Source organism: Neodiprion virginianus, chromosome 1, assembly GCF_021901495.1.
Source record: "Neodiprion virginianus isolate iyNeoVirg1 chromosome 1, iyNeoVirg1.1, whole genome shotgun sequence".
Lineage (NCBI taxonomy): Eukaryota > Metazoa > Arthropoda > Insecta > Hymenoptera > Diprionidae > Neodiprion > Neodiprion virginianus.
The window spans coordinates 172,834-193,259 of NC_060877.1; the positions used below are offsets into that span (position 1 = coordinate 172,834).

The following is a 20,426-nucleotide window of genomic DNA, read 5'->3' on the forward strand; positions in this document are numbered from 1 at the left end:
GTATGTGACATACGTATCCGTCTATACATATACGCATGATACGAGCAGTAAAATTAAAATGAACAATAATGATGCAATAGGTTCGAAATAACAACAGTTACTACGAATTTATTATTGATATGTTTTTCAATTCAAAGAATATAAAAACATTCTGAAACAAGCGATAAGATTTATTCAGTCCCAGTCACTTATTGTCATGTTGCGAACGATGTCCGTATCCTCACTGGGAATTACCGTATCAACAGCCACGTTTTTATTGATCCTTGGATGTCCCATCAGTTTTTTACTTTTAGTCGTTGCAATCGTTTTTATTTTTTTTGCAGAATCACCGTTCGTTGAGTGGTGATTGTTGTTACTGAGAATATCTTCCTCAGATTCATCCTGTTCCTGTGGTATGGAAATTTTTTGCTTCTTAGATCTTTTCAGCGTAGGCAAGTTGTACTCTGCGATTTCGTCATTCTGCGTTAGAGTTTTTAGTTTAAGGGACTCGTGAACTTTAATCCACGACTCATAGAATTGTGTCAGAGGGGTGCCCGCTGCTTTTATGTTATTTTCCCAATTTTGAATTTGTGCTGTATCGCTCAGGTTTACAACGATTCGAGATCTTGATTTTTCAATGTGTGTGGCGTTCTCTTGAAGTTTTTCGAGAAGCTGTTTAATTTTTCGGCAATAGTTGGCTACACGGCATATGCTTAAGAATTTTTTCAACTGAAACAAATCAACAGACATGTGTTTGAGTTTAAGTAATGACTTAACTACCTATCACAAGCTGTATCAGAGACTGCAGATAAAAAGTAAAAATCCATACCTGCGCAATGCATGGCACATAGATATCGGGAAAGGCTATGGAGTGACTGTCCTTTGCGGCGTTCTGAAGAATCAATTCACAGATGGTTTCCATCACAATGTCAGTGTACCCGTTTTCTTGCATTTGAGACTTTGAGGACCTAAGGATACAGGTAAGGGATACAGGTTTCATTGAAACTTGTTTATGCCTTTTGTTGAAGTCATGGGAGTTTAGTATCTGAAATGATTTGAAGTAATTACTGTAGATACAACCCAGTTCTGAGTAGGCAATAGGGTTTCTATAATTTGTTAGGTTGTTAACATAGGCGTCGTGTTCGTACCTCTAGCAAGAATGGCAGTACTGGAATAAAAGTGCCAGTGCCCTTCGATAACTTAATCAGCATCGATATGCAATGGAATCTCAGTGGGTAATACTGCGCAGTTGGTATCGCTTTCATAGTCCCAATAATAATCTGAAAAATAATTAGAACTGTGTTACTGATTATTGGTACGCCTTGTGTATCCGATTACCGGTTAGTACTACATCAAGAAAAGTGGTGCAAAAAAGGTAGTAACTCCGGAGATAAGTATATTAGTAGGGGTAACAATATTTTTAATTTGATATTGTATGTTTACATTAGTTTCTGTAACAGTTGTAGTTAACAATAGAACAATTTTATATCAACTTCACGCGGCAGGCAGTGCCTCGATTGAATAAAGAGCTCGGTAGTTAGAATAATAAAAGGAATATGTAAACAGGTGACTAGTGCAAATAGAGCAATATTTGGAAACGAAATAATTAGAAATTACCTGCACCACGGGATATAATAAATCCCGCAAACCAGATTGAGGCTTAGACATCGAAATCAATTCTGCCCATAGTTGCAGGGAATTTATGAACTGCCAATTGTACAGTGTTTGAAAACTTTCCTGCGAACACAATTCATATTGAAACAACACAAAAAAGTGTTACAAGTATGCTTGACAATGTCAATTTTACCTTCCGTTTTAAAGTTGTCGCATTTCTCAAGTGAATCGCTAGTTGACGAATATAAAGAAACGCATGCTTGTACGAAAGATCTGTGTTCAAAAGATATATCTCAGCCAAGGAGCGCCTTGTAAAATTAATGCCTGGCAATGTGGAGGGAGATACAAATTTTGCATTTTCCACATATTTAACATACATTGTCTGGAACATGTCAAGTTTTATGAAGTATTTATTTACTAGGTCTTATTTGATCTACATTTTGTAAGGAGATAACTGATTCTTTTACCTTATAGAGAGTTTCGAGCTGCATGTTCTTTTGTGTGGTGGCTAGTCGTAATATACTTAAGAACGATACGACCCGAACACTTTCTTCATTTGTTGACCAAAATTTTAACAAGATTTTGAGTAGATGCTTAATTAATATCGAAAATGATTGGAAGTAGGGTAACATCTGATGTACGTGTTTAAGTAAAATCGTTAAAATATCTGACGATGTCACGTTTTCCAAGATCTGAAGGGATAGTAAACAAAAAGTCATTAGCTTTGGTAACTCGATTACAGATAACTTTCATGAAATACCAAACAGGTTCTTCAACTTTTCAACATTTAAACATCGGACCATTTTTCAAGACATCCGTTGATGGGGAAACTAGTTTAAAGATGAGGTAACTGGTACACTTACACTGATTAAGTCTCTTAAATAATATTTTAATGCGTTTTTCACTTTGACGAATTTCTTTGCTCTGTGAGGTTCAAATCTTGCATCTTCGGTCAAGTTTAGGAATTGCTTTAGAGCAAATGGAAGTTCCATTACACATAATTGTACAATGCCATTGAATACTGTGGCAGAAAACATTATCAATTAATACAATTTTACGAAACATCGCAATTTTTGTAAGTAGACATGTTTTGGAGAAATTCCTCAGTTTTACCCACTTGCACTTCCCTCGACCTTGTAGGGCAAATTTACAGACGTTTCTGGATCCCTAGTAATACTGAGGAGTGCTGCATGCAACGCCTCTGTAAGACACTTGATAGTTGCTGAAGTACTAGAAAGACATGCGATTGGAAATTATTGAAAACTTGAGTTGGACGTTGTTAAACATTCATTGAGAATATCTGTACAACATGATTTAGTCAAAACTAATTTCTATATCCGTTGGTTGACTTTTTAGCATACCGATCAGTTTTGATGTTAGTTTGCCAGGTTTTCAGCAATTGCCAAGTGACTTTCCTAGGTTGTCCTACAGCTTGGGTCATGGTAGCATCTTCAGCCTCGAAGTCACTTTCGTCACTGGCAATCTAGAAATTTTATCTTGCAATATCGTAAAAGACTATCTAACAGATGCTTAAAAATAGACAAGGCGATCAATAAAATTGCAGAATAAAATTCCTGAAAAATTTGGAAGTTCAATGTCCACTGAGACATCTTGTATAAGTGAAAATACCGTACGTCCAGATTTGCATTTGGAACATGTCTATAGCTGTTCTCGCCATCTTCGTCGTCTTCTTCATTCTCATCCGACAATTCAAAGTTTAGTAAATTTGTGTCATTCTGTTCTAAAAATTTATAAAACTCTGGATCGGTATCTTTCAGCTTCATTAGTGATTTTTGGTGTTCCATTGGATTAATTTCACTGCCGTCACTGTCGCCGTTGACTGAAGACTATAAAGTCAGTTACCCTTATCAAAGAGTATGGGATAGGCTGGATTTTCACGGGGCGTCGTCGGGGTGTCGGGCGATAAGATCCAATGTAAAAGCGTACCTCGATTTTCAGCACGCTCTGGCGGCTCAGAGGAAAAGTAAGGTACCCCCACTACGATTTTGGCGCTCCCTTTAAACCGGGGAATGTATTATAGGCATATTCGGAATGTACGTGTACTATCGTTGAGTGAAGAATTCTTAAGGAGGTAAATCACAGTAGCACACAAAAAATAGGCATATTTTTGGGAATTAATTTTGGCTGAATGAAAGTATCAATCGAAAATCTGTTAAGTAGGTTTTATAGCAATACTAAAAAAGTACAAAATGTAATTTTTTCAATAAAAAATATTTAAAAATGGCGACTGCGCAGTATATGCCCCAAGGCGCCTATTTTTGAAAGCGTGTCGACGGCCGAAGACGTAGACTCCTTAATTTTTGACCTGGAAGAAAAAAAAAGTGTGTGTGTCAGCTCCGACGCACGACTGGAGTTTACTCCTTACGAACGATAATTATGATATATATTGAATAGAAAAAGAGGGTAAATGAACGCATCTTCCAAAGTGATAAGAGAAACAAACACATATCTGTACTTATTCGGATTATTTATATCACTTCAAAAATTTCCAAATTTTGAGTGCATATTCGTAATAAGTGACCGCAAAAACCCGAGTACCAACTTTCGTTCCCCTAAACGAATTTATACATTTTCGGTCCGCTGTATTGGATCCGCCATCTTGAATTTCTAACTTTTGAGTACGGATTCGTAATTAGCGACTCCGAAAACTTTCGAGTGCCAACTTTCGCTTTCGTCAAGCGACTTTTTGCGTTTTGGTCTGCCATATTGGATCCGCCATCTCGAATTTCTAACTTTTGAGTGCAGATTCGTAATTAGCGACCCCGATAACCCCCGAGTACTAACTTTCGCTCTCGTCAAACGACTTCTGCGTTTTGGTCCGCCATATTGGATCCGCCATGTTGAATTTTCAACTTTTGAGTGCGGATTTATAATCATCCACTTCGAAAACCCCCGGATACCAACTTTCGCTCTCGTCAAACGAGTTTTTCCACGTTCGGTCCGCAATATTGAATTTTCAAATTTTGAGTGCAGATTCGTAATCAGCGACCCCAAAAACCCCCGAGTACAAAATTCAAGTCGATAGTAAGTAAGGAAAAATGTGTGCCGCTAAGGGTTAATATAAGTAATGAAAATAATATATAAATATAAAATATATTAAATCAATTAATCAAAAATAATAAAAACACTAAATAAAAGATCTAGTTGTTCGTATTTGAAATGTATATTATTCATAAATGTAAACGATAAGCTTACCAATTAACCGCATCCATGTGTTTTTCGGATTCTTCTTCATTATCATCTAAATCAATTTCTTCCATATTTTCAAATAGTTTCACGTGATAACGTCACGTCTTATAAATTCATACGGAGGCACACAACACACATGTACAAACACACGCACACATTCAACTCTCAGACCAGAGGTAGTGAATTACACAGTGAGACTACGAAGCACCGCACAAAGAGGAGACCCCGAGTATAGGATACGCTGTGTAATGTATTCCATCTCATTCATTTGCACGTTTAATATATATGGTTGTCTCTTTCTATAACGCCTCAAGTTTTCGTGTTACACTTGATTTTACTCCTCATATAATTTCCGTACCGGGCCCTATAACTCAAATCGTTTCTTAAGGAGTAAACTCCAAAAACCAAAATTTTTTAGTGTTCATATAACAACAGCTAGCGAGCTACGTAGGATTTTTTCGATATATTTATTTTTCGCAAAATGGTGCATGTTTGAAAATAAAGTTAAATTTTTAACAAAAAAAACGCCATAAAATCGTCGATAAAAAGAAACTAAGCCATATAAAATAAAAAATCCTATGTAGCTCCGTGGAGAAAGATATTTCGAAGCTACTGTCAAAATTTCAAGGCGATCGGTAAAGATTTGCTCGAGTTATGTCTTCGGCGAGCTCAAAAAAAGTGGTTTCGAGAAAAACGCGTTGTATTCAACGCAAGAAATTTCTCATCACTGACGCCACACATGTTTTGTTCGTATGTCTATTACATATAGTGACCCCTATAGGCATTCTTAAAATTCTAGACTATACGGAGGGCACTTTGTTCTCTATGGACTGCCGTTATACCTGCACCCATAGTCATAAATTACAGCGCGCGCCGGGATCACAAAAGGCGCTCAGAGCATACCTGAGAGGTGTTACCGCAGAATGGAAGATTTGGGCACTCAGACACTTTTGCCATATTTCATCATTTGGTATATTATTTTTAAGACCCTAAAGCACCTTTTAAGCGAAAAATTTTTTTTTCAAAAATTGAAAATTTTACTGTGATTTCCCCCCTTAATACTTCTCATAATAAATTTTTTCAATGAATTCTTCAGTCAACGCTGTTATTATAGAACCATCTCATATTTTCCTCCAAATCTGGTAGCCTATAAATATGTTTGCGTAGACACAAACATAAAGTAAGCATCGTACATACACATTTCTTCTATGAATGTGATGTGAATTTAGTATAAGACAAAATTAATGAAATAAATGGCAAAAAATCAAACGAATTGTATCGAAATTATATATTTAGATAGTTAATCTTCAGTACGTAACATCAAAATAAGTACTTATATTTAAAAAACGTAAACAATGATTTCAAATCTTAATAAAAATCTATATCGGTACATAATACTGTATCGTAAATAACGGTTACATAAAATGTGTCTCTTGTGTAAACATCTGTAGATCTTATAACCGGCGTACCTATATCAACCCAGACAATTTGAGAATATAAATGAATATGCTAACATATGACAAAAGGCTTATACAAAGAACTGAAAGGGTCATTGCCTTTATCATATAGAACCATTAATGTTGGTGATTTTGTATATTTTATTTCAATTCATTTTCAAGTTTTGTACAAAACTTAGTGATTGTATAACTCGGAAGTTCAGATTTGGTTATTTATATGTATAGTGAACGCTTATTTTGAATATCAATTGTGTATAGGTTGTAAATAGTAAATATAAATAGAAAATAAATGTCAATTTTAACTAACAGTACAATTTGCAGAAAATACCTGCTCTTGAATTTTGAGTGAACTTCCAGCTAATTAAATTAAATGTATGTACAAATTCATTCGCTGATTTTCCTATCAATACTTTTTTACAATCTTACCACGAATATCTGGGTTCTTGTTTTCCTTATACAGCGTAGTCGAAGGTCCATCTTTTGAGGGTATGACATCATCCGATGGAATTCCGCTGACGTGTGGTTGGTCTGGAATTAAATTTTTCAATATAAGTAAAATTTTAATGTAAATGCAAAAACAATTGCTTGCATTTGTTTGCAAGAGCCAATGATACTGATTTGTTTTACCTGCTATCGCAACACAGCTTGTTTGAGCCGAAATTTGCAGATCCTTAGACTCTGTATGCAGCTGTTCTTGGCGATGATTACCGTCAACAGGTCCATTCAATGTTGGAACTGCATCACGCGTTAGTAAACATCGTGGATATTTTTTCCAGATATATTTTGGCTCAAAGTGTTTGTTACATACACGAAAATCTCGCCGGTTCGGATTCTTGGCTCGGATGAACTCATGCCATTTTTTGCGCCTGTGTTATGAAAAATCATGATGTACATTTGTTTTCATAATATACGAAGATACGTGGGGACCCACAACATTCCCGTGAAAGCGAGGTTATATATTCATACTTACATACAGTTGCTCTTTTTTTGGTAACGCGAAAAGCGTCACTCGTCCTACATTATTTATGCTTTGATTTTTGATATATTTGTTATTGTAACATAATTTGACGTCACAATAAATTGGCATCTTTGGAAAAATGTTTGTTTGTTACCCAACGTTTACCCAAAGATTATAGCAACGCGTCATCACACCGACAATACTAACGCAATCACATCTTCGCTAACGCTACACGTACGCGTTATATTTTTCCTCTGAGCCGCTAGAGGCGCTGCAATAGGGCGATACGGGTAAGATAATATATATTATCTTAGATGCGGGTACCTTCCAACAACTAAAATAATATATATATCATCTTAGCCTGCCCGAGGTCCAGATCAAGGGGTCCACATGGGCTTCACTCTGTCCGGAGAGCAATGCAGTATGCATAGGCATTGCATGTACATACATACATACGTAGTCTCACATTGGTAAATGATTGGTAAACACAGACGGCCATGGGTAATCTTTTGAAATCAAGCAAGAGTCCGGCGGTAACAGCAGTGCCCACACTTATCGACTCACTCATGAGGATTACAATGATGATTAAATCGGTAATGGTAGGAAGTTTTTTTTTTTACCAATGCTTCCTGCACCTTCACATACTTTCCTACTTTAACAATATATAGTGATCGAAGGTGTAAAAAGTGTAGAAAGTGTTGCTAGCACGAACAAACCCAGTTGTGTGTGGTTCACCGAGTAACCATGGTAAGAGCGACGATAATGCAGAAACCTGAAGTTACCCCCGAGCAGACCCGAACTTGGTGCACCAAAAAGCTGTCACGCGATGTAATCCGAGGTTGGTAATCTCTGACATGAGCGTATTGTAAAGTCAACGCCTGTGGAGTTCGGCTCCTCCAGGCCCCGCACGGTCTCTATCTTTCATGAATTGGATACCTATTTTCGTAAATTTGATGCATCTGCCAATGCATACTATTTAATTTCATCCAGAGCATGCGTAAATCTATGATTTACAACCGATACCCAGTTAAACCGTTGAATTCAAATGGAATAGCTTACCAGCCTTAAATGATTCGAAAGTAGCGCCGATATTGATGCCAGTTCAATGAATCTTTCATATTTGTTGGATATAGAGTTAAGCCCTTCGAAGAATCGTTCTTATAAATAGTTAAAAATAACTGCAACTTCGACTGCAATGAATATTTGTAATACGGAATGCTGATATACAATTTGTGTATGTATATACGTACTAGAAATTGTGAAAAAGATTGTCAAGTCAGTGAAGGAATGTGGCACTTCAAAATGGCTGCCAGCCACTTTAGTAATTTACGGCTGTATCTTTCTTTGTTATCGCTTTTATGATTTCGACGAAGTTTTCTCAATTTCAATTATTTTCTTCGTTGTAAAGTGTTTGCTCCAACGTTCTATAATTATTTCTGGTCCGGCCTATAAACCCTATTATAATGTGACTACGGAATATGCTCTCGATCCTCAGCTGGCATCACTCTCGGTTTAAAGGAATTTATATCAAGATATTCTTGAGTAAGAGGTTTTATATATTTTACAAAAGAATCTACGCACGGCTACTAACAAGTGGCATAAACAATTAGTCGTTATCGGCGATCAATTCGCAAATTACCGAGTCTCTAATTCGGTAGTGTGGTGTATGTATGTCTTTATATACAATTTATTGAAATTGTTTCATTTCAGTAATAAAATATTAGCACTTCGTACTCGTCAGTGAAATAATAACCCCTCAACGTTTTGAAACTGTATTCAACTAGAAAATTAAATAATACATATAGCTACAATGGTGTGCACAACTTGCGCTCTGTAACTTGCCACTCCTATTGGAGATTGATTTTCTTTGGTGCAGCCAGTTTTGCAAATAATTACAACCCTCCAAATGAATCTTATCGTAAGCTTTTAAAATTTTCAAGAGTGCACAGCATTGACAGTTGGTTCAGTGAAGTGAATTCAAGTACCAAATTCCACGTACAGTGATCGGCAACAAACTGGTACACAAGAATTTCTTACCATTGTGCCTCTTAACAGTGCTGAAAAATAAACCATTGGTGTTGAATACTGCCATGTCAGCGAAGGATTTCATTAAGGAATTACTATACTAGCTAGCCTTATTTGTTTGGTAAGCATTAGTAACTCTACATCATTGTTTATAAAATCTACCATTCTTATTCTTATTAGCGTCATCATCATCGTCAGTATCATCATTGTCATTACTTCCGTTAGGAGTTGTACTACGCTTCGTCTGGAGACCAAAGCATCGCAGGAGAGAATATATATTTTCATTATGGATTTTGTGTACACGAAAATTCGTGATTAAGTTTTACACATTTTACCTCTGCAACAAGTATAACACTCATCATTTAATATTTAATTCATGATGTGTCCTCAGTGTAAATCTAATCGAAGTTTAACAAGTTCTATTTATATTTAGCTTTTGATATTGATATGACAAAATAACAGCATGCAAGTCATGCTGAAGTCACACAGGAGTCATATACCATTCCTACTAAAACATCCTAAACTTTGACAAAGTCAAGTGAAACTCGTATTCTAACCTTCTGAGGGCGATAGGAACTAGAAGCATGATTCATACCTCATGTGTGTGCTCGAGTTTCAGATAGCAACGGAATATAACAATTCATATAAAATCGAGCGGTTGTATAACAGAGGCAAAGCATATCCTTATCTTACCATACTCTAGTGTAACCTCAGTGTGACTCGTGTTCAGTCACTTTCTATGCGAATATCCATAGCGTTATGTCTATAACCATTTGAAAGTCCTATTAGCCTCTTTACTTTGATCTCATATAGTAATTACTTTATTTAAATTTTTTCTATACCATTTGTGCACATACATGCATGCTGGTGTTGTTTTGTCAGGTTGTTGAACAGGTTTAAACTGTCAAATTATATCATCAATTCTTAGCACCTGAGAGCAAGCATCTTGTCAGATGCTATAATGATTTATTTACCATGTCCATCGCTTTTATGATTAAAAATTTTACTAGAATGAAATTAAAAATGTAAGTTGCATATGAAATTATGCCACAGCTGTGTATGAAACTCGAGGATATCGTGAATCTTGCATACGTCTGTCATTACTTGTGACAAGTTCGAGAATCATTAACTCTACTGTTCAATTGAATGATCGGTCAAAAATTTTATTCCATTTCTTCAATAAAATACACGCTCGAGAGAAAACCCCTAATGTTGTATGATTCTTTTGGGTCTGTTATATCATAAATAAAACCACCTTATTATAATATTCCGTCAATCGAAGGTGGTCGCCAAATAAATAGTCAATTCGATTTGAAAGTTTTTCACTATCATAGTCCTGAGAACACCGCAAATGCGATTCACATTTGGACCATACCAACTACACATGTACAAAGATAATGCGTTTTTACTTTGAATTGAACTACATTATTTACAATAGAAAATAGAACTGAAACGGGATTCAAATTGTCGTAACCTTTTGAAAGAAAGTCTCACGCAAACCCAGTATCTTTTGAATCATTAATTGCAGTGACTCCAGAACATTTGCAACTGTTTTCCTTTGCAAAGTGACATCGATATAGCATATGAAACAATTAATTCTAACGTTGGTCAAAATTGGTCAAGATTTTGTCAAACATCAAAAGAGTTTGCAATTTTTATAGCTGAAAAACTTATTGGCTGAAAATTGATTTCTAACAGTTTTTTCCGTCGAATTGGGAATTCTTGAGAACTCACAAAGCACAACCAGAATTGTGTAAACTACAAAATTCTGTGCCTTGCAACACAATGGTTTTTTTTGCCCTACTTGCAATGATAGAAACATTGCAAGTATAAACACAAACATAACATTTCAATACAAAGATAAAATTTGAATTACAAAATTTATGATAACTTCAAATCCGTTTCTCACTGTGACTTTTTCCGCAATACATTAACAAATATCTGCAGGCAAACCACCAAAGCAGTCGCAGGCAATGACAAAGTATCAAAAATATTTGGTCCTGTTAATGATCCCGGAAAGTATATATTTATGATACCATATAAGTCTGCGTTGCAGCTTTATGTTGCAAACATGGACTTGTCAAGAACTGAATTACTGACGTTTAGTTTCCTGTGATGAGCAACATACCTACATTATTCAAGTTATTGAATGGACATTAATGATGCAATCCCTGAAACTACAGTGGTCAAAAAATTTCAGTTGACTCGACATCATCTCCGTACTGATGAGTTCTGCTTGTATAATCATCAGAACTTACTGTTTTAAATTATAATATAAAGAATCCAAATAAACAAATAGAATCATACATTTTGCCTAAATGTATACGTTTGTAAGTGACTCACAGAAAAAATGAAATAAGGTTTTGAGTAACCTTAACGATTAGTAAAACTGTTTATTTTGGGATTCATTACAAAGACCGCTAAAATAATGGTGTCCTTGGTTTTCAAGATATCTAACAAATAGTAGTGTAATTTCCTTTCAGAGCTTTCTTATATTTTGATTATAAGGATAACTATAATAATAAATAAATCATTGCAGCATCTGACGAAGGTTGTTATCATATCGGTAAAGCCTCAGGAATGAAATTGGTGTATGACATCTATTCAAAATACCTTTATATCTTCGAAACATCACCATCTCTATAGTAATTACTATTTGATGCTGATCATTATCATAGCATTTTAAACCTACCTTACCTGGTTGTGCAGGATATGTTCTACCATCATTTCTAAGTAGATTGGCCCACCTAATCTATATGACGATCTGATAACTAAATGTGTTGTTAGTCAAATGTAGTGTAAGCTTTTTAAAAACGTCCCAATACTTATTCAACACAATTGATAAAATAAACTTACAATTATTTTCATTGGTATGTATCAACCTGTCTAAAAGATCAAAAACTTCATACGTGGTTGATGACCCAGGTTTCCACATGCCAGGGTTGGAACGAAGCTAGGTCCTGGTGGGCCTAGCATGGGCCACTATGAATCCACCTGCGGTCAGCAAATCGAGCACTCGAGGCTCCGGTTACCATCAGAAGGCACTAGCTGAAATCCGCAATTCCTTGCTTCCTTTTGCTAATATTGGAGGCACTGGTGAGGTGGGCTCTAGTGCCGCTAGCACAATATCTACACTTTCAACAACAAGTGGCGTTAGTTCGGCATCTGGTCTCAGTGGATTATCAGCTGCTTCGGGATCTACAGCAGACAAGCCTGATCAGCGGCAGGCATTAGCCCAATTGCTAGCTATGGGCTATTCGGAGGTATCAAAAATAACGAGTTTTGACGTCTCTCTTATACTACTATAGCTAATTATTTATGGTCCCTGTAAATCGACCCTGAAACATGCGTTTTCATCTGTAGGAGACAGGCTTGCGTGCACTGAAGTTAGCAGGTTGGCGGCTGGATGCAGCTATTGAGTTTTTAAAGCAAGCTCAGGGAGAGTCTCTTAACGGACTCGCCAAACTGAACACCAAGCTTATCAGAAAACCAAGCTTGGAGCGTGAGCACAGCCTACAACGCGGCAGTCCTGCTTTAGACAGTGGTGCAGGAAGTTCCCGATCAGATAGTCCCCGGCTAACAGAGCTTAGTCCACATCCTCAGCTGAGCAGACAATACTCGCCAAGCAATTTCACCGAAAGAGAACCACCCCCACCACCCCCACCAAGATGCAGCTCCACACCCCCGCCACCCCCACCCCCACATGCTTCTTACAACCAGTCCAACGTACCCACTAACATGCAACAAATGCTGAAGCGGATGTCCCCGGCACCTGTCGTACCATCTCGTCCACCTCCAGCTGTACCAGGAAACTCTGCCTCTATTTCCGGATCTGTAAATACGCCGCAAAGAGGCACAAGCCCTGTTGCATCTACAAACAACAGCTCAAGTGGTCGTCAGCCAATGATAGTTCAAAACGGACCTCAAGTACAACAGCAACTATCACAACAAATACAAGCTCTCAGCATTTACCAATCAGGGAACAGCGTGACTAGTTCTCAGGTTGAACCCCCTCCACCATATCCCATAGTTTCGTCGTCCTCAGCTGGGCCTGTTCAGCCACCATCTTACAGTGCTTCCATACAAAATCGTCAAAGTCCGACGCAGTCTCAGCAAGACTATCGCAAGAGCCCATCTTCAGGGATATATTCAGGGCCTACATCAACTGGCTCACCCAGCCCTATCACAGTGTCAACAATCCCACCGAGCACTCAAACTTCTATGGCCAGACCAACCCCGCTGCAGGCTTGGGGTGCCCGGCAGGCAAAAACTCAGCCCCCTATTATTATGCAGTCAGTCAAAAGTACACAAGTACAAAAACCTGTTCTGCAGACAGCCATAGCGCCAACTTCCCCACAACCAATTTCTACGACAAGTGGGAACACACCCCCTCCACCTCCTTCCTACGCCTCATCTATACAGCAAAAACAACTCCAACAGCCACCTCCAGCCTATCCACCTGTTGTTAACAGCGTTTGTGCGACACCAGCCAGTTCTATGAGTGTGGGGGTTCCAGTCGGTGTACCAACAACAGAACCCCCCAGCTACGCCACAACCATGCAGGCTCTGGCAGCCCAGCGTGGGATGCATCATCCTCTGCCCCCACCCCCCTATGGTACAGTGACCGAAGATTCAATTGCTATTTCAACGGTAGAAAGTGGGTCTGCTCCACGATCGTCCCCCATTGCTCATCATCCTCCGCTTCAGCGAAAGTTTTCCCTTGCCGAAAATTGTCAACATCCAACAGAGTCACCTCCGCTTCCACCGACTGCGTCATCATCGGTCTCTTCTCGCAACAACAATAATCATCCTTCTCTTCCGAATGGGAGCGGAGCCAAGAGCGGACCTTCACTGCCTTCATACAAAATTAAACACCAGTCTCCTATACCAGAGCGAAAGCATATGAGCAAAGAAAAAGAGGAGGAGCGAAGAGATTGTAAAGTACGCAACTATTCTCCGCAAGCATTTAAATTCTTTATGGAACAACACGTGGAGAATGTACTAAAATCTCACAAGCAAAGACTGTATCGGCGTCTTCAATTAGAAACGGAAATGGCCAAGATAGGTCTAAGTGCTGAAGCACAGTGTCAAATGCGGAAGATGTTGTCTCAAAAAGAATCAAACTATATCAGACTTAAGAGAGCTAAAATGGATAAGTCCATGTTTACGAAGATCAAGCCTATTGGTGTTGGCGCCTTTGGAGAAGTGACGCTTGTCAGAAAACTTGATACCAATCAGTTCTATGCCATGAAAACATTGCGAAAATCCGATGTACTGAACCGCAATCAAGTAGCTCATGTGAAGGCTGAACGTGACATATTGGCTGAGGCTGATAATGAATGGGTTGTCAAGTTGTATTATTCGTTCCAAGACAAGGATAATCTGTATTTTGTTATGGATTACATACCCGGTGGGGATTTGATGTCATTATTGATTAAACTTGGGATATTCGAAGAGCCTCTGGCAAGATTCTATATAGCAGAGTTAACCTGTGCTGTAGAAAGTGTACATAAAATGGGGTTTATTCATAGGGATATCAAACCAGATAATATTTTGATCGATCGAGACGGCCATATAAAACTTACAGACTTTGGACTGTGCACAGGCTTTCGCTGGACTCACAACTCCAAGTATTATCAACAAAATGGTACGGCACTTTTCCTCTTGAATCAGATACTTTTTATCCGAATCGATGATGGAAGAATGTTGAAAAAAGTTACCGGCCTTACCGGTTTTAGTCGACTAGGCAAGAGGGAGAGTTGAGGGGCACGGTTGAAATTACAGTTTTCTGCAGTCGCCAATTTATTTACAATCAGATCTTATAGAATCTTATCTGTTGCCAGAAAAAGCAATTATCTCAGGGACCATTCAGATCACTGTATCGTCACGAATATTAACCCAGGGGTTACCATTATTATACATTTTCAGTTAACGTATAGATTGGTCACACTATTGGTTTATATCATTTATAAACTGCTTCAAATTTCGATATCCTTAATCAGGTTATTGATTTTCACAACTTTATTGAAATTGTTTGTGATATCCACAATACTGCTTAATACTTGCAATTATCGAAACGGAATATTTGCCCCTTGTCATTGAGAAGGCATATTTCATATGAAGATCAATTCGCATTCCTTCAGGTCATGGTAAGCAGGACTCAATGGACCCAACAGATGATTGGAATAATGAGTGCAGGTGTAATCAGCTAAAACCACTGGAACGGCGGCGACGAAGGGAACATCAACGATGCCTGGCACATTCTCTAGTTGGTACACCAAATTACATTGCCCCTGAAGTGCTACAACGTACGGGATATACTCAGCTGTGCGATTGGTGGAGTGTGGGTGTTATTCTTTATGAGATGTTGGTAGGCCATCCACCATTTCTGGCAAATAGCCCAGCAGAAACGCAACACAAGGTTTGTAAGATAATTTATTTTACCTATGGCAAAAGCTGATACGAAATTGATCACCTGTTGTAAGTATGAAAATGGAATTAACTCTAAGGACTACTTTATTTAGGTTATAAATTGGGAAACTACGCTGGATATACCAAAAGAAGCAAATCTATCATCAGAGGGAATGGATTTAATTTTAAAACTCTGCGTAGGAGCTGACCGTCGCCTAGGAAAAAATGCAGATGAGGTGAAAAGTCATCCTTTCTTTTCAAACATTGATTTTGACAAAGGCTTACGCCGTCAAGTGGCACCTCACATACCTCGCATACAGTACCCGACCGATACGAGTAACTTCGACCCTGTGGATCCTGAAAAATTGCGTAATTCCGAGTCATCTGACTCCAACAAGTCTGATGAAATGTTGGACAATGGAAAACAGTTTCACGGATTCTTCGAATTCACATTCAGACGATTTTTTGATGACGGTGGGGGACCTGCATATCCCAGTAGGATTAGTTTGGATGACAATGACAATCAAGGTCCTGTATATGTATGACATTAGGCTTTGTGTAAGGTGAGACTGCAACCCTTACCTCAACGCTGATGAATTGTCCAAATTTTATCGAAACAAAATTATATCTGTTCACTTATAAGTCACTCCGCATCATTTTGTATGTACCTTAGCTTATATTTTTACCTCCGTAGTGTTAATCGGACTGAAGAATAATGCGAAAGAAAATTGCTTTTCGAAGTTGAACGCAAATTTGACTTATAAATGAACTTGTGCCTCTTCTTAAAAGTCAAGTTTAGGGAATGGTTAAGAAAACATAGTGGTGTCTCATGTATGGGCAATATGTTACTATAAAATATATTTTGCAGATATTTTGCTTGCCATTTTCTTTCATTGGGGTCGACTTTCATATTGGAAAGTACATGTTTAGTACGTTTCAGCAAGTACTGTGATATTGCAGATTATTAGTATAATGTGGTTTATACATATACGTATATCTAATTATATTGGTCTAATTTAATATTTTCTTTTTTTTTATCAAATAGACAATACCTACTGCTAATTTAATATTCTCATCGTATATATTGTGGAACCGATATAGCGTGTTTATTACGTATTATGCAGTTTTACATTGAAACTGGATTCGATATTCTTTATTCACCTTTCAACACATCATGCATCATTACATACATCATTTTCTCTAATCCTTCCGGTATATGCAGTGGTGTACTCGCGAGTAAAGCATTATTAAAACTGATACGACCCAAAGTTTAATGCAAACAATGGCATCATATTCACCTGGCTTTGATCACATCAATACCAGTAATAATGAAAATTTTTCAAAATATTTATTCATTTTGCTGAAATTATTGAATGTGGGAATACTGTGCAGTGCTTGAACTATGTTATTTGCATCAGGACATTCCAAGTGAAGTGGATCAGTCACCTCTCAGACATTTCTTTAATTTTGCATATGTTTGTGAGTTACACCAGGTCATTTATTAGTTGAATCACCAAATTCTTCAGAGACAGTTAACTTTTTAAACTTATGCCTTAGAATAATTTTTCAATCTGTATTTTTCATTTTTCTACTATCATTGGCAATGAATGTGTCATGCAGGGTTGCAAATTTTTTAATGAAAAAGTAATGGTTACATTGAATTATTTCCATTATGAATTGAAAAAGTAATGCTTAATGCATTGCTTTTTCATTAAAAAATTTGCAACCTTGGTGTCATGATTGAAAAATGAATTGTAAAATATAATAAATGACTGAAGATTGCTATCCATCTGAATTAATATTTTTTTTAAATATTAAATGAAGCACTAAAGTTTTGGTCTGAAATGATCAACAACGGAGTAATTAAATATTCCGAAACAATTGCACAATTTTTAAATGGTAAATATTTCTAATAAATTTTTTATTACTATAGTAAAAATATTTTTTGCCTCAATATCTAACTCTCTGCGGACTATGGATATGCATAATTGACAAAATAAATCCAAAGAGGTGACTAATGCACTTGACGTGAATCTCCCTTTCAATTTTTGGGAATGTCATGTTAACAATTGATCCATAATTAATCAGAGAATAGCAACGTATGTACTATGTACAGTAAAAGAGGAGAGAAACCGAAATAAAAGCAAATAAGAAATGGCACATATTAATTATAAATATTGCAGACAGGATTCTGCATTATTCTCTTGGATAAAGACTTATTCTCTTGAAACTGACCTGAAGATTTCGTACATCTGATTATTTTGATGGTAACTAAATATTATTGTCATTGCATCTAGATCTGTAAAGTAAAGGTTCCGCCTGCCTTGTATGCCCCGAATTAACCAAATACAATTACCTATAATAACGCACCTCGAACAATATAAACATTCAAGTAAACAGATTGTTCCCGAAGCGAAGTATACTATTATCGTACTATAGAAGAGTCTCTGATCGAATTTTTATTAACCTGATGAGACATGAATGTGGTATTTGACCAGTAAGAACAATATTGAAAATACATATCATACACCGTGTCATGAATATTTTTTTTCCTTACGTATTTTTGGTATTCATATCTTCATATTTTCATAAATACTCTCCACGTCCGAAATTTTTAACAATAAATTCATTATTCCAACGTTAAGAAACTGTCAATTATAACACGGAAATGTGCCTTGAATCATGAAAATATAATCATGAACGGATATATAACACTTTGAGGAAATAATTTTTGAGAGCTTGTATGTTTGTGTAAGATAATTTATATATTATCCTATGTTTGTGATAAGAATACTTGGAAAGTCAGTGCGGTACTATTGCAGAGTCGCAGTGAGCGCATATGCGTATAACACATCAGACTATTAATTATTAACATTATCTATCTTATACGACGAAGATCTGTTTATTTTACTTATACTATATCATAAGAGTGATTTTAATCTTCTTGTACATTTTGTAATATCTTTTTCCCCCTTGTAATTATACTGCAACCGTATATGAAAATATAAAGTAGTTTTATAAGTCAATAAGTATAATATGTGAAACTTGTGTACATACTTCGGATGAGTGTTTTAAATTAAAAGCTAATGTTTAATGCTTACAAGTATAATGTTTCAAATTATACGTCCTAGAATTGACAATATTCTGAAAATTGTAAATAAATCATTATTTCTCTAATGTCGTAGCACGCTGAAAATGGCGTACATTACCTCATTTCAGAGTCCAACTACGGTGTGGTGGCTCGTGGATCAAAATTCGCGCGCCAGCAGTGGCCAAATTTCGGTCGTGACGGTTTAGTGCCACGCCCTTGGCGGAAAAAATCGTCCATGAAAATGTGTACGGAAGTGACGATCAGATGACGCGCATCGAAACACACATCGTTAGGTCAATGGGTCTCAATTACTTTGTTATTCAGAGGCTTTACAAATCTGGGATTATCAATTGAATGGGTGGGTAAATAGTGTGAACGACGAAGTGAATTGAAGTAGCTGATGGCGTATTCGGCCAGGGCCCAATCGATTACTCCCGCTAAATTACGTCGGAATAGTGGCATAATCAAATTATTCCAGCACTTTTGAAAATCGCAAGAATTTTCGCCAAAAATGCAAAAGGGTCAGCCTTACTTTTTTTTCATTTTTTGAGTCGGAAATTTTTGGACTCAGATTCGATTCAAATGACCCTTTCCTGACTAATTGGACCACCAGAAACTCAGAAAACACAGTGAAAAGCGCGTGGGATCAACGGGAGAGAAGTTAGGACGGAAAACGAACCTGCTGAAAAATGGTGAAAACACAGGTTATCGTTTTTTGGCTGTAACTTTTGATGCGTTGATCGCAGCGTATTGGGATTGCGCCCAATCGATTTCTCTCGCGAAATTGCGTCGAAATGGTGGCAAGTGGAACTTATTCCAGCAGTTTTCAAAATCTCGAAAATTTTCGCCAAAAATGCAAAGGGGTTAGCCTTACTTTTTTTTCATTATTATGATTCGGAAATTTTTGGACTCAGATTCGATTCAAATGACCCTTTCCTGACTAATTGGACCACCAGAAACTCAAAAAACACAGCGAAAAGCGCATGGGATCAACGGGAGAGAAGTTATGACGGAAAACGCACCTGCTGAAAAATGGCGAAAACACAGGTTCTCGTTTATTAGCTGTAACTTTTGTTGCGTTGATCGCAGCGTATTAGGATTACGTCCAATCGATGTCTCTCGCAAAATTACGTCGGAATGGTGCCAAGTAGAACTTATTCCAGAACTTTTCAAAATCCCGAAAATTTTCGCCAAAAACGCAAAGGGATTAGCCTTACTTTTTTTTCAATTGTGAGTCGAAAATTTTCCGTCTCAGATTCGATTCAAATGACCCTTTCCCGACTAATTGGACCACCGGGAACTCGGAAAACACAGCGAAAAGAGCGTGGGATCATCGGGAGAGAAGTTACGACGGAAAAAGCACGTGCTGAAAAATGTCGAAAACTTGGGTTCTCGTTTTTTGGCTGTAACTTTCGATGCGTTGATCGCAGCGTATTGGGACTGCGCCCAATCGATTTCTCTCGCAAAATTACGTCGGAATGGTGCCAAGTAGCACTTATTCCAGCACTTTTCAAAATCCCGAAAATTTTCGCCAAAATGCAGAGGGGTTAGCCTTACTTTTTTTTCATTTTTATGATTCGGAAACTTTTGGACTCAGATTCGATTCGAATGACCCTTTCCCGAATAATTGGACCACCAGGAACTCGGAAAACACAGCTGAAAGAGCGTGGGCTCAACGGGA

At 37.3% G+C, this 20,426-nt stretch overlaps 4 protein-coding genes across 6 annotated transcripts; 1 reads left to right on the plus strand and 3 right to left on the minus strand.

Annotated features, from left to right (window-relative positions):
• Positions 1 to 174: 174 nt before the first annotated feature.
• On the minus strand, positions 175 to 2,084 carry LOC124302663 (nucleolar complex protein 2 homolog). Its single transcript, XM_046759055.1, has 6 exons — positions 2,061 to 2,084; positions 1,787 to 1,975; positions 1,597 to 1,716; positions 1,128 to 1,259; positions 809 to 1,024; positions 175 to 708 (listed from the first exon to the last, which is right to left on the minus strand). The coding sequence occupies exons 1-6, from the start codon at positions 2,082 to 2,084 to the stop codon at positions 175 to 177; spliced, it is 1,215 nt and encodes a 404-aa protein (XP_046615011.1).
• A 53-nt stretch (positions 2,085 to 2,137) lies between these two features.
• On the minus strand, positions 2,138 to 3,526 carry LOC124310176 (nucleolar complex protein 2 homolog). The gene is made up of 4 exons (XM_046773944.1): positions 3,228 to 3,526; positions 2,955 to 3,076; positions 2,711 to 2,823; positions 2,138 to 2,614 (listed from the first exon to the last, which is right to left on the minus strand). Exons 1-4 carry the CDS (start codon positions 3,396 to 3,398, stop codon positions 2,424 to 2,426), a joined length of 597 nt encoding a protein of 198 aa, XP_046629900.1. The 5' UTR covers positions 3,399 to 3,526; the 3' UTR covers positions 2,138 to 2,423.
• A 2,375-nt stretch (positions 3,527 to 5,901) lies between these two features.
• LOC124310178 (uncharacterized) lies at positions 5,902 to 7,460 on the minus strand. 2 transcript variants are annotated; one of them, XR_006909640.1, is made up of 4 exons: positions 7,231 to 7,460; positions 7,069 to 7,126; positions 6,888 to 6,995; positions 5,902 to 6,788 (listed from the first exon to the last, which is right to left on the minus strand). XR_006909640.1 is itself a non-coding variant. In XM_046773948.1 (4 exons), the coding sequence occupies exons 1-4, from the start codon at positions 7,345 to 7,347 to the stop codon at positions 6,172 to 6,174; spliced, it is 555 nt and encodes a 184-aa protein (XP_046629904.1). In that variant the 5' UTR covers positions 7,348 to 7,459; the 3' UTR covers positions 6,086 to 6,171. The 2 variants fall into 2 exon arrangements, 1 of the variants encoding a protein (XP_046629904.1); XM_046773948.1 differs by having other exon boundaries at positions 6,086 to 6,272; positions 6,687 to 6,788; positions 6,888 to 7,126; positions 7,235 to 7,459.
• Positions 7,461 to 8,090: 630 nt separating this feature from the next.
• Positions 8,091 to 18,838, plus strand: LOC124310165 (serine/threonine-protein kinase Warts). 2 transcript variants are annotated; one of them, XM_046773912.1, is made up of 6 exons: positions 8,091 to 8,760; positions 8,929 to 9,364; positions 12,169 to 12,506; positions 12,607 to 14,890; positions 15,387 to 15,664; positions 15,768 to 18,838. In XM_046773912.1, the coding sequence occupies exons 3-6, from the start codon at positions 12,228 to 12,230 to the stop codon at positions 16,197 to 16,199; spliced, it is 3,273 nt and encodes a 1,090-aa protein (XP_046629868.1). In that variant the 5' UTR covers positions 8,091 to 8,760; positions 8,929 to 9,364; positions 12,169 to 12,227; the 3' UTR covers positions 16,200 to 18,838. The 2 variants fall into 2 exon arrangements, with proteins under 2 accessions (XP_046629868.1, XP_046629869.1); XM_046773913.1 differs by having other exon boundaries at positions 9,159 to 9,364.
• The last annotated feature ends 1,588 nt before the right edge of the window (positions 18,839 to 20,426 follow it).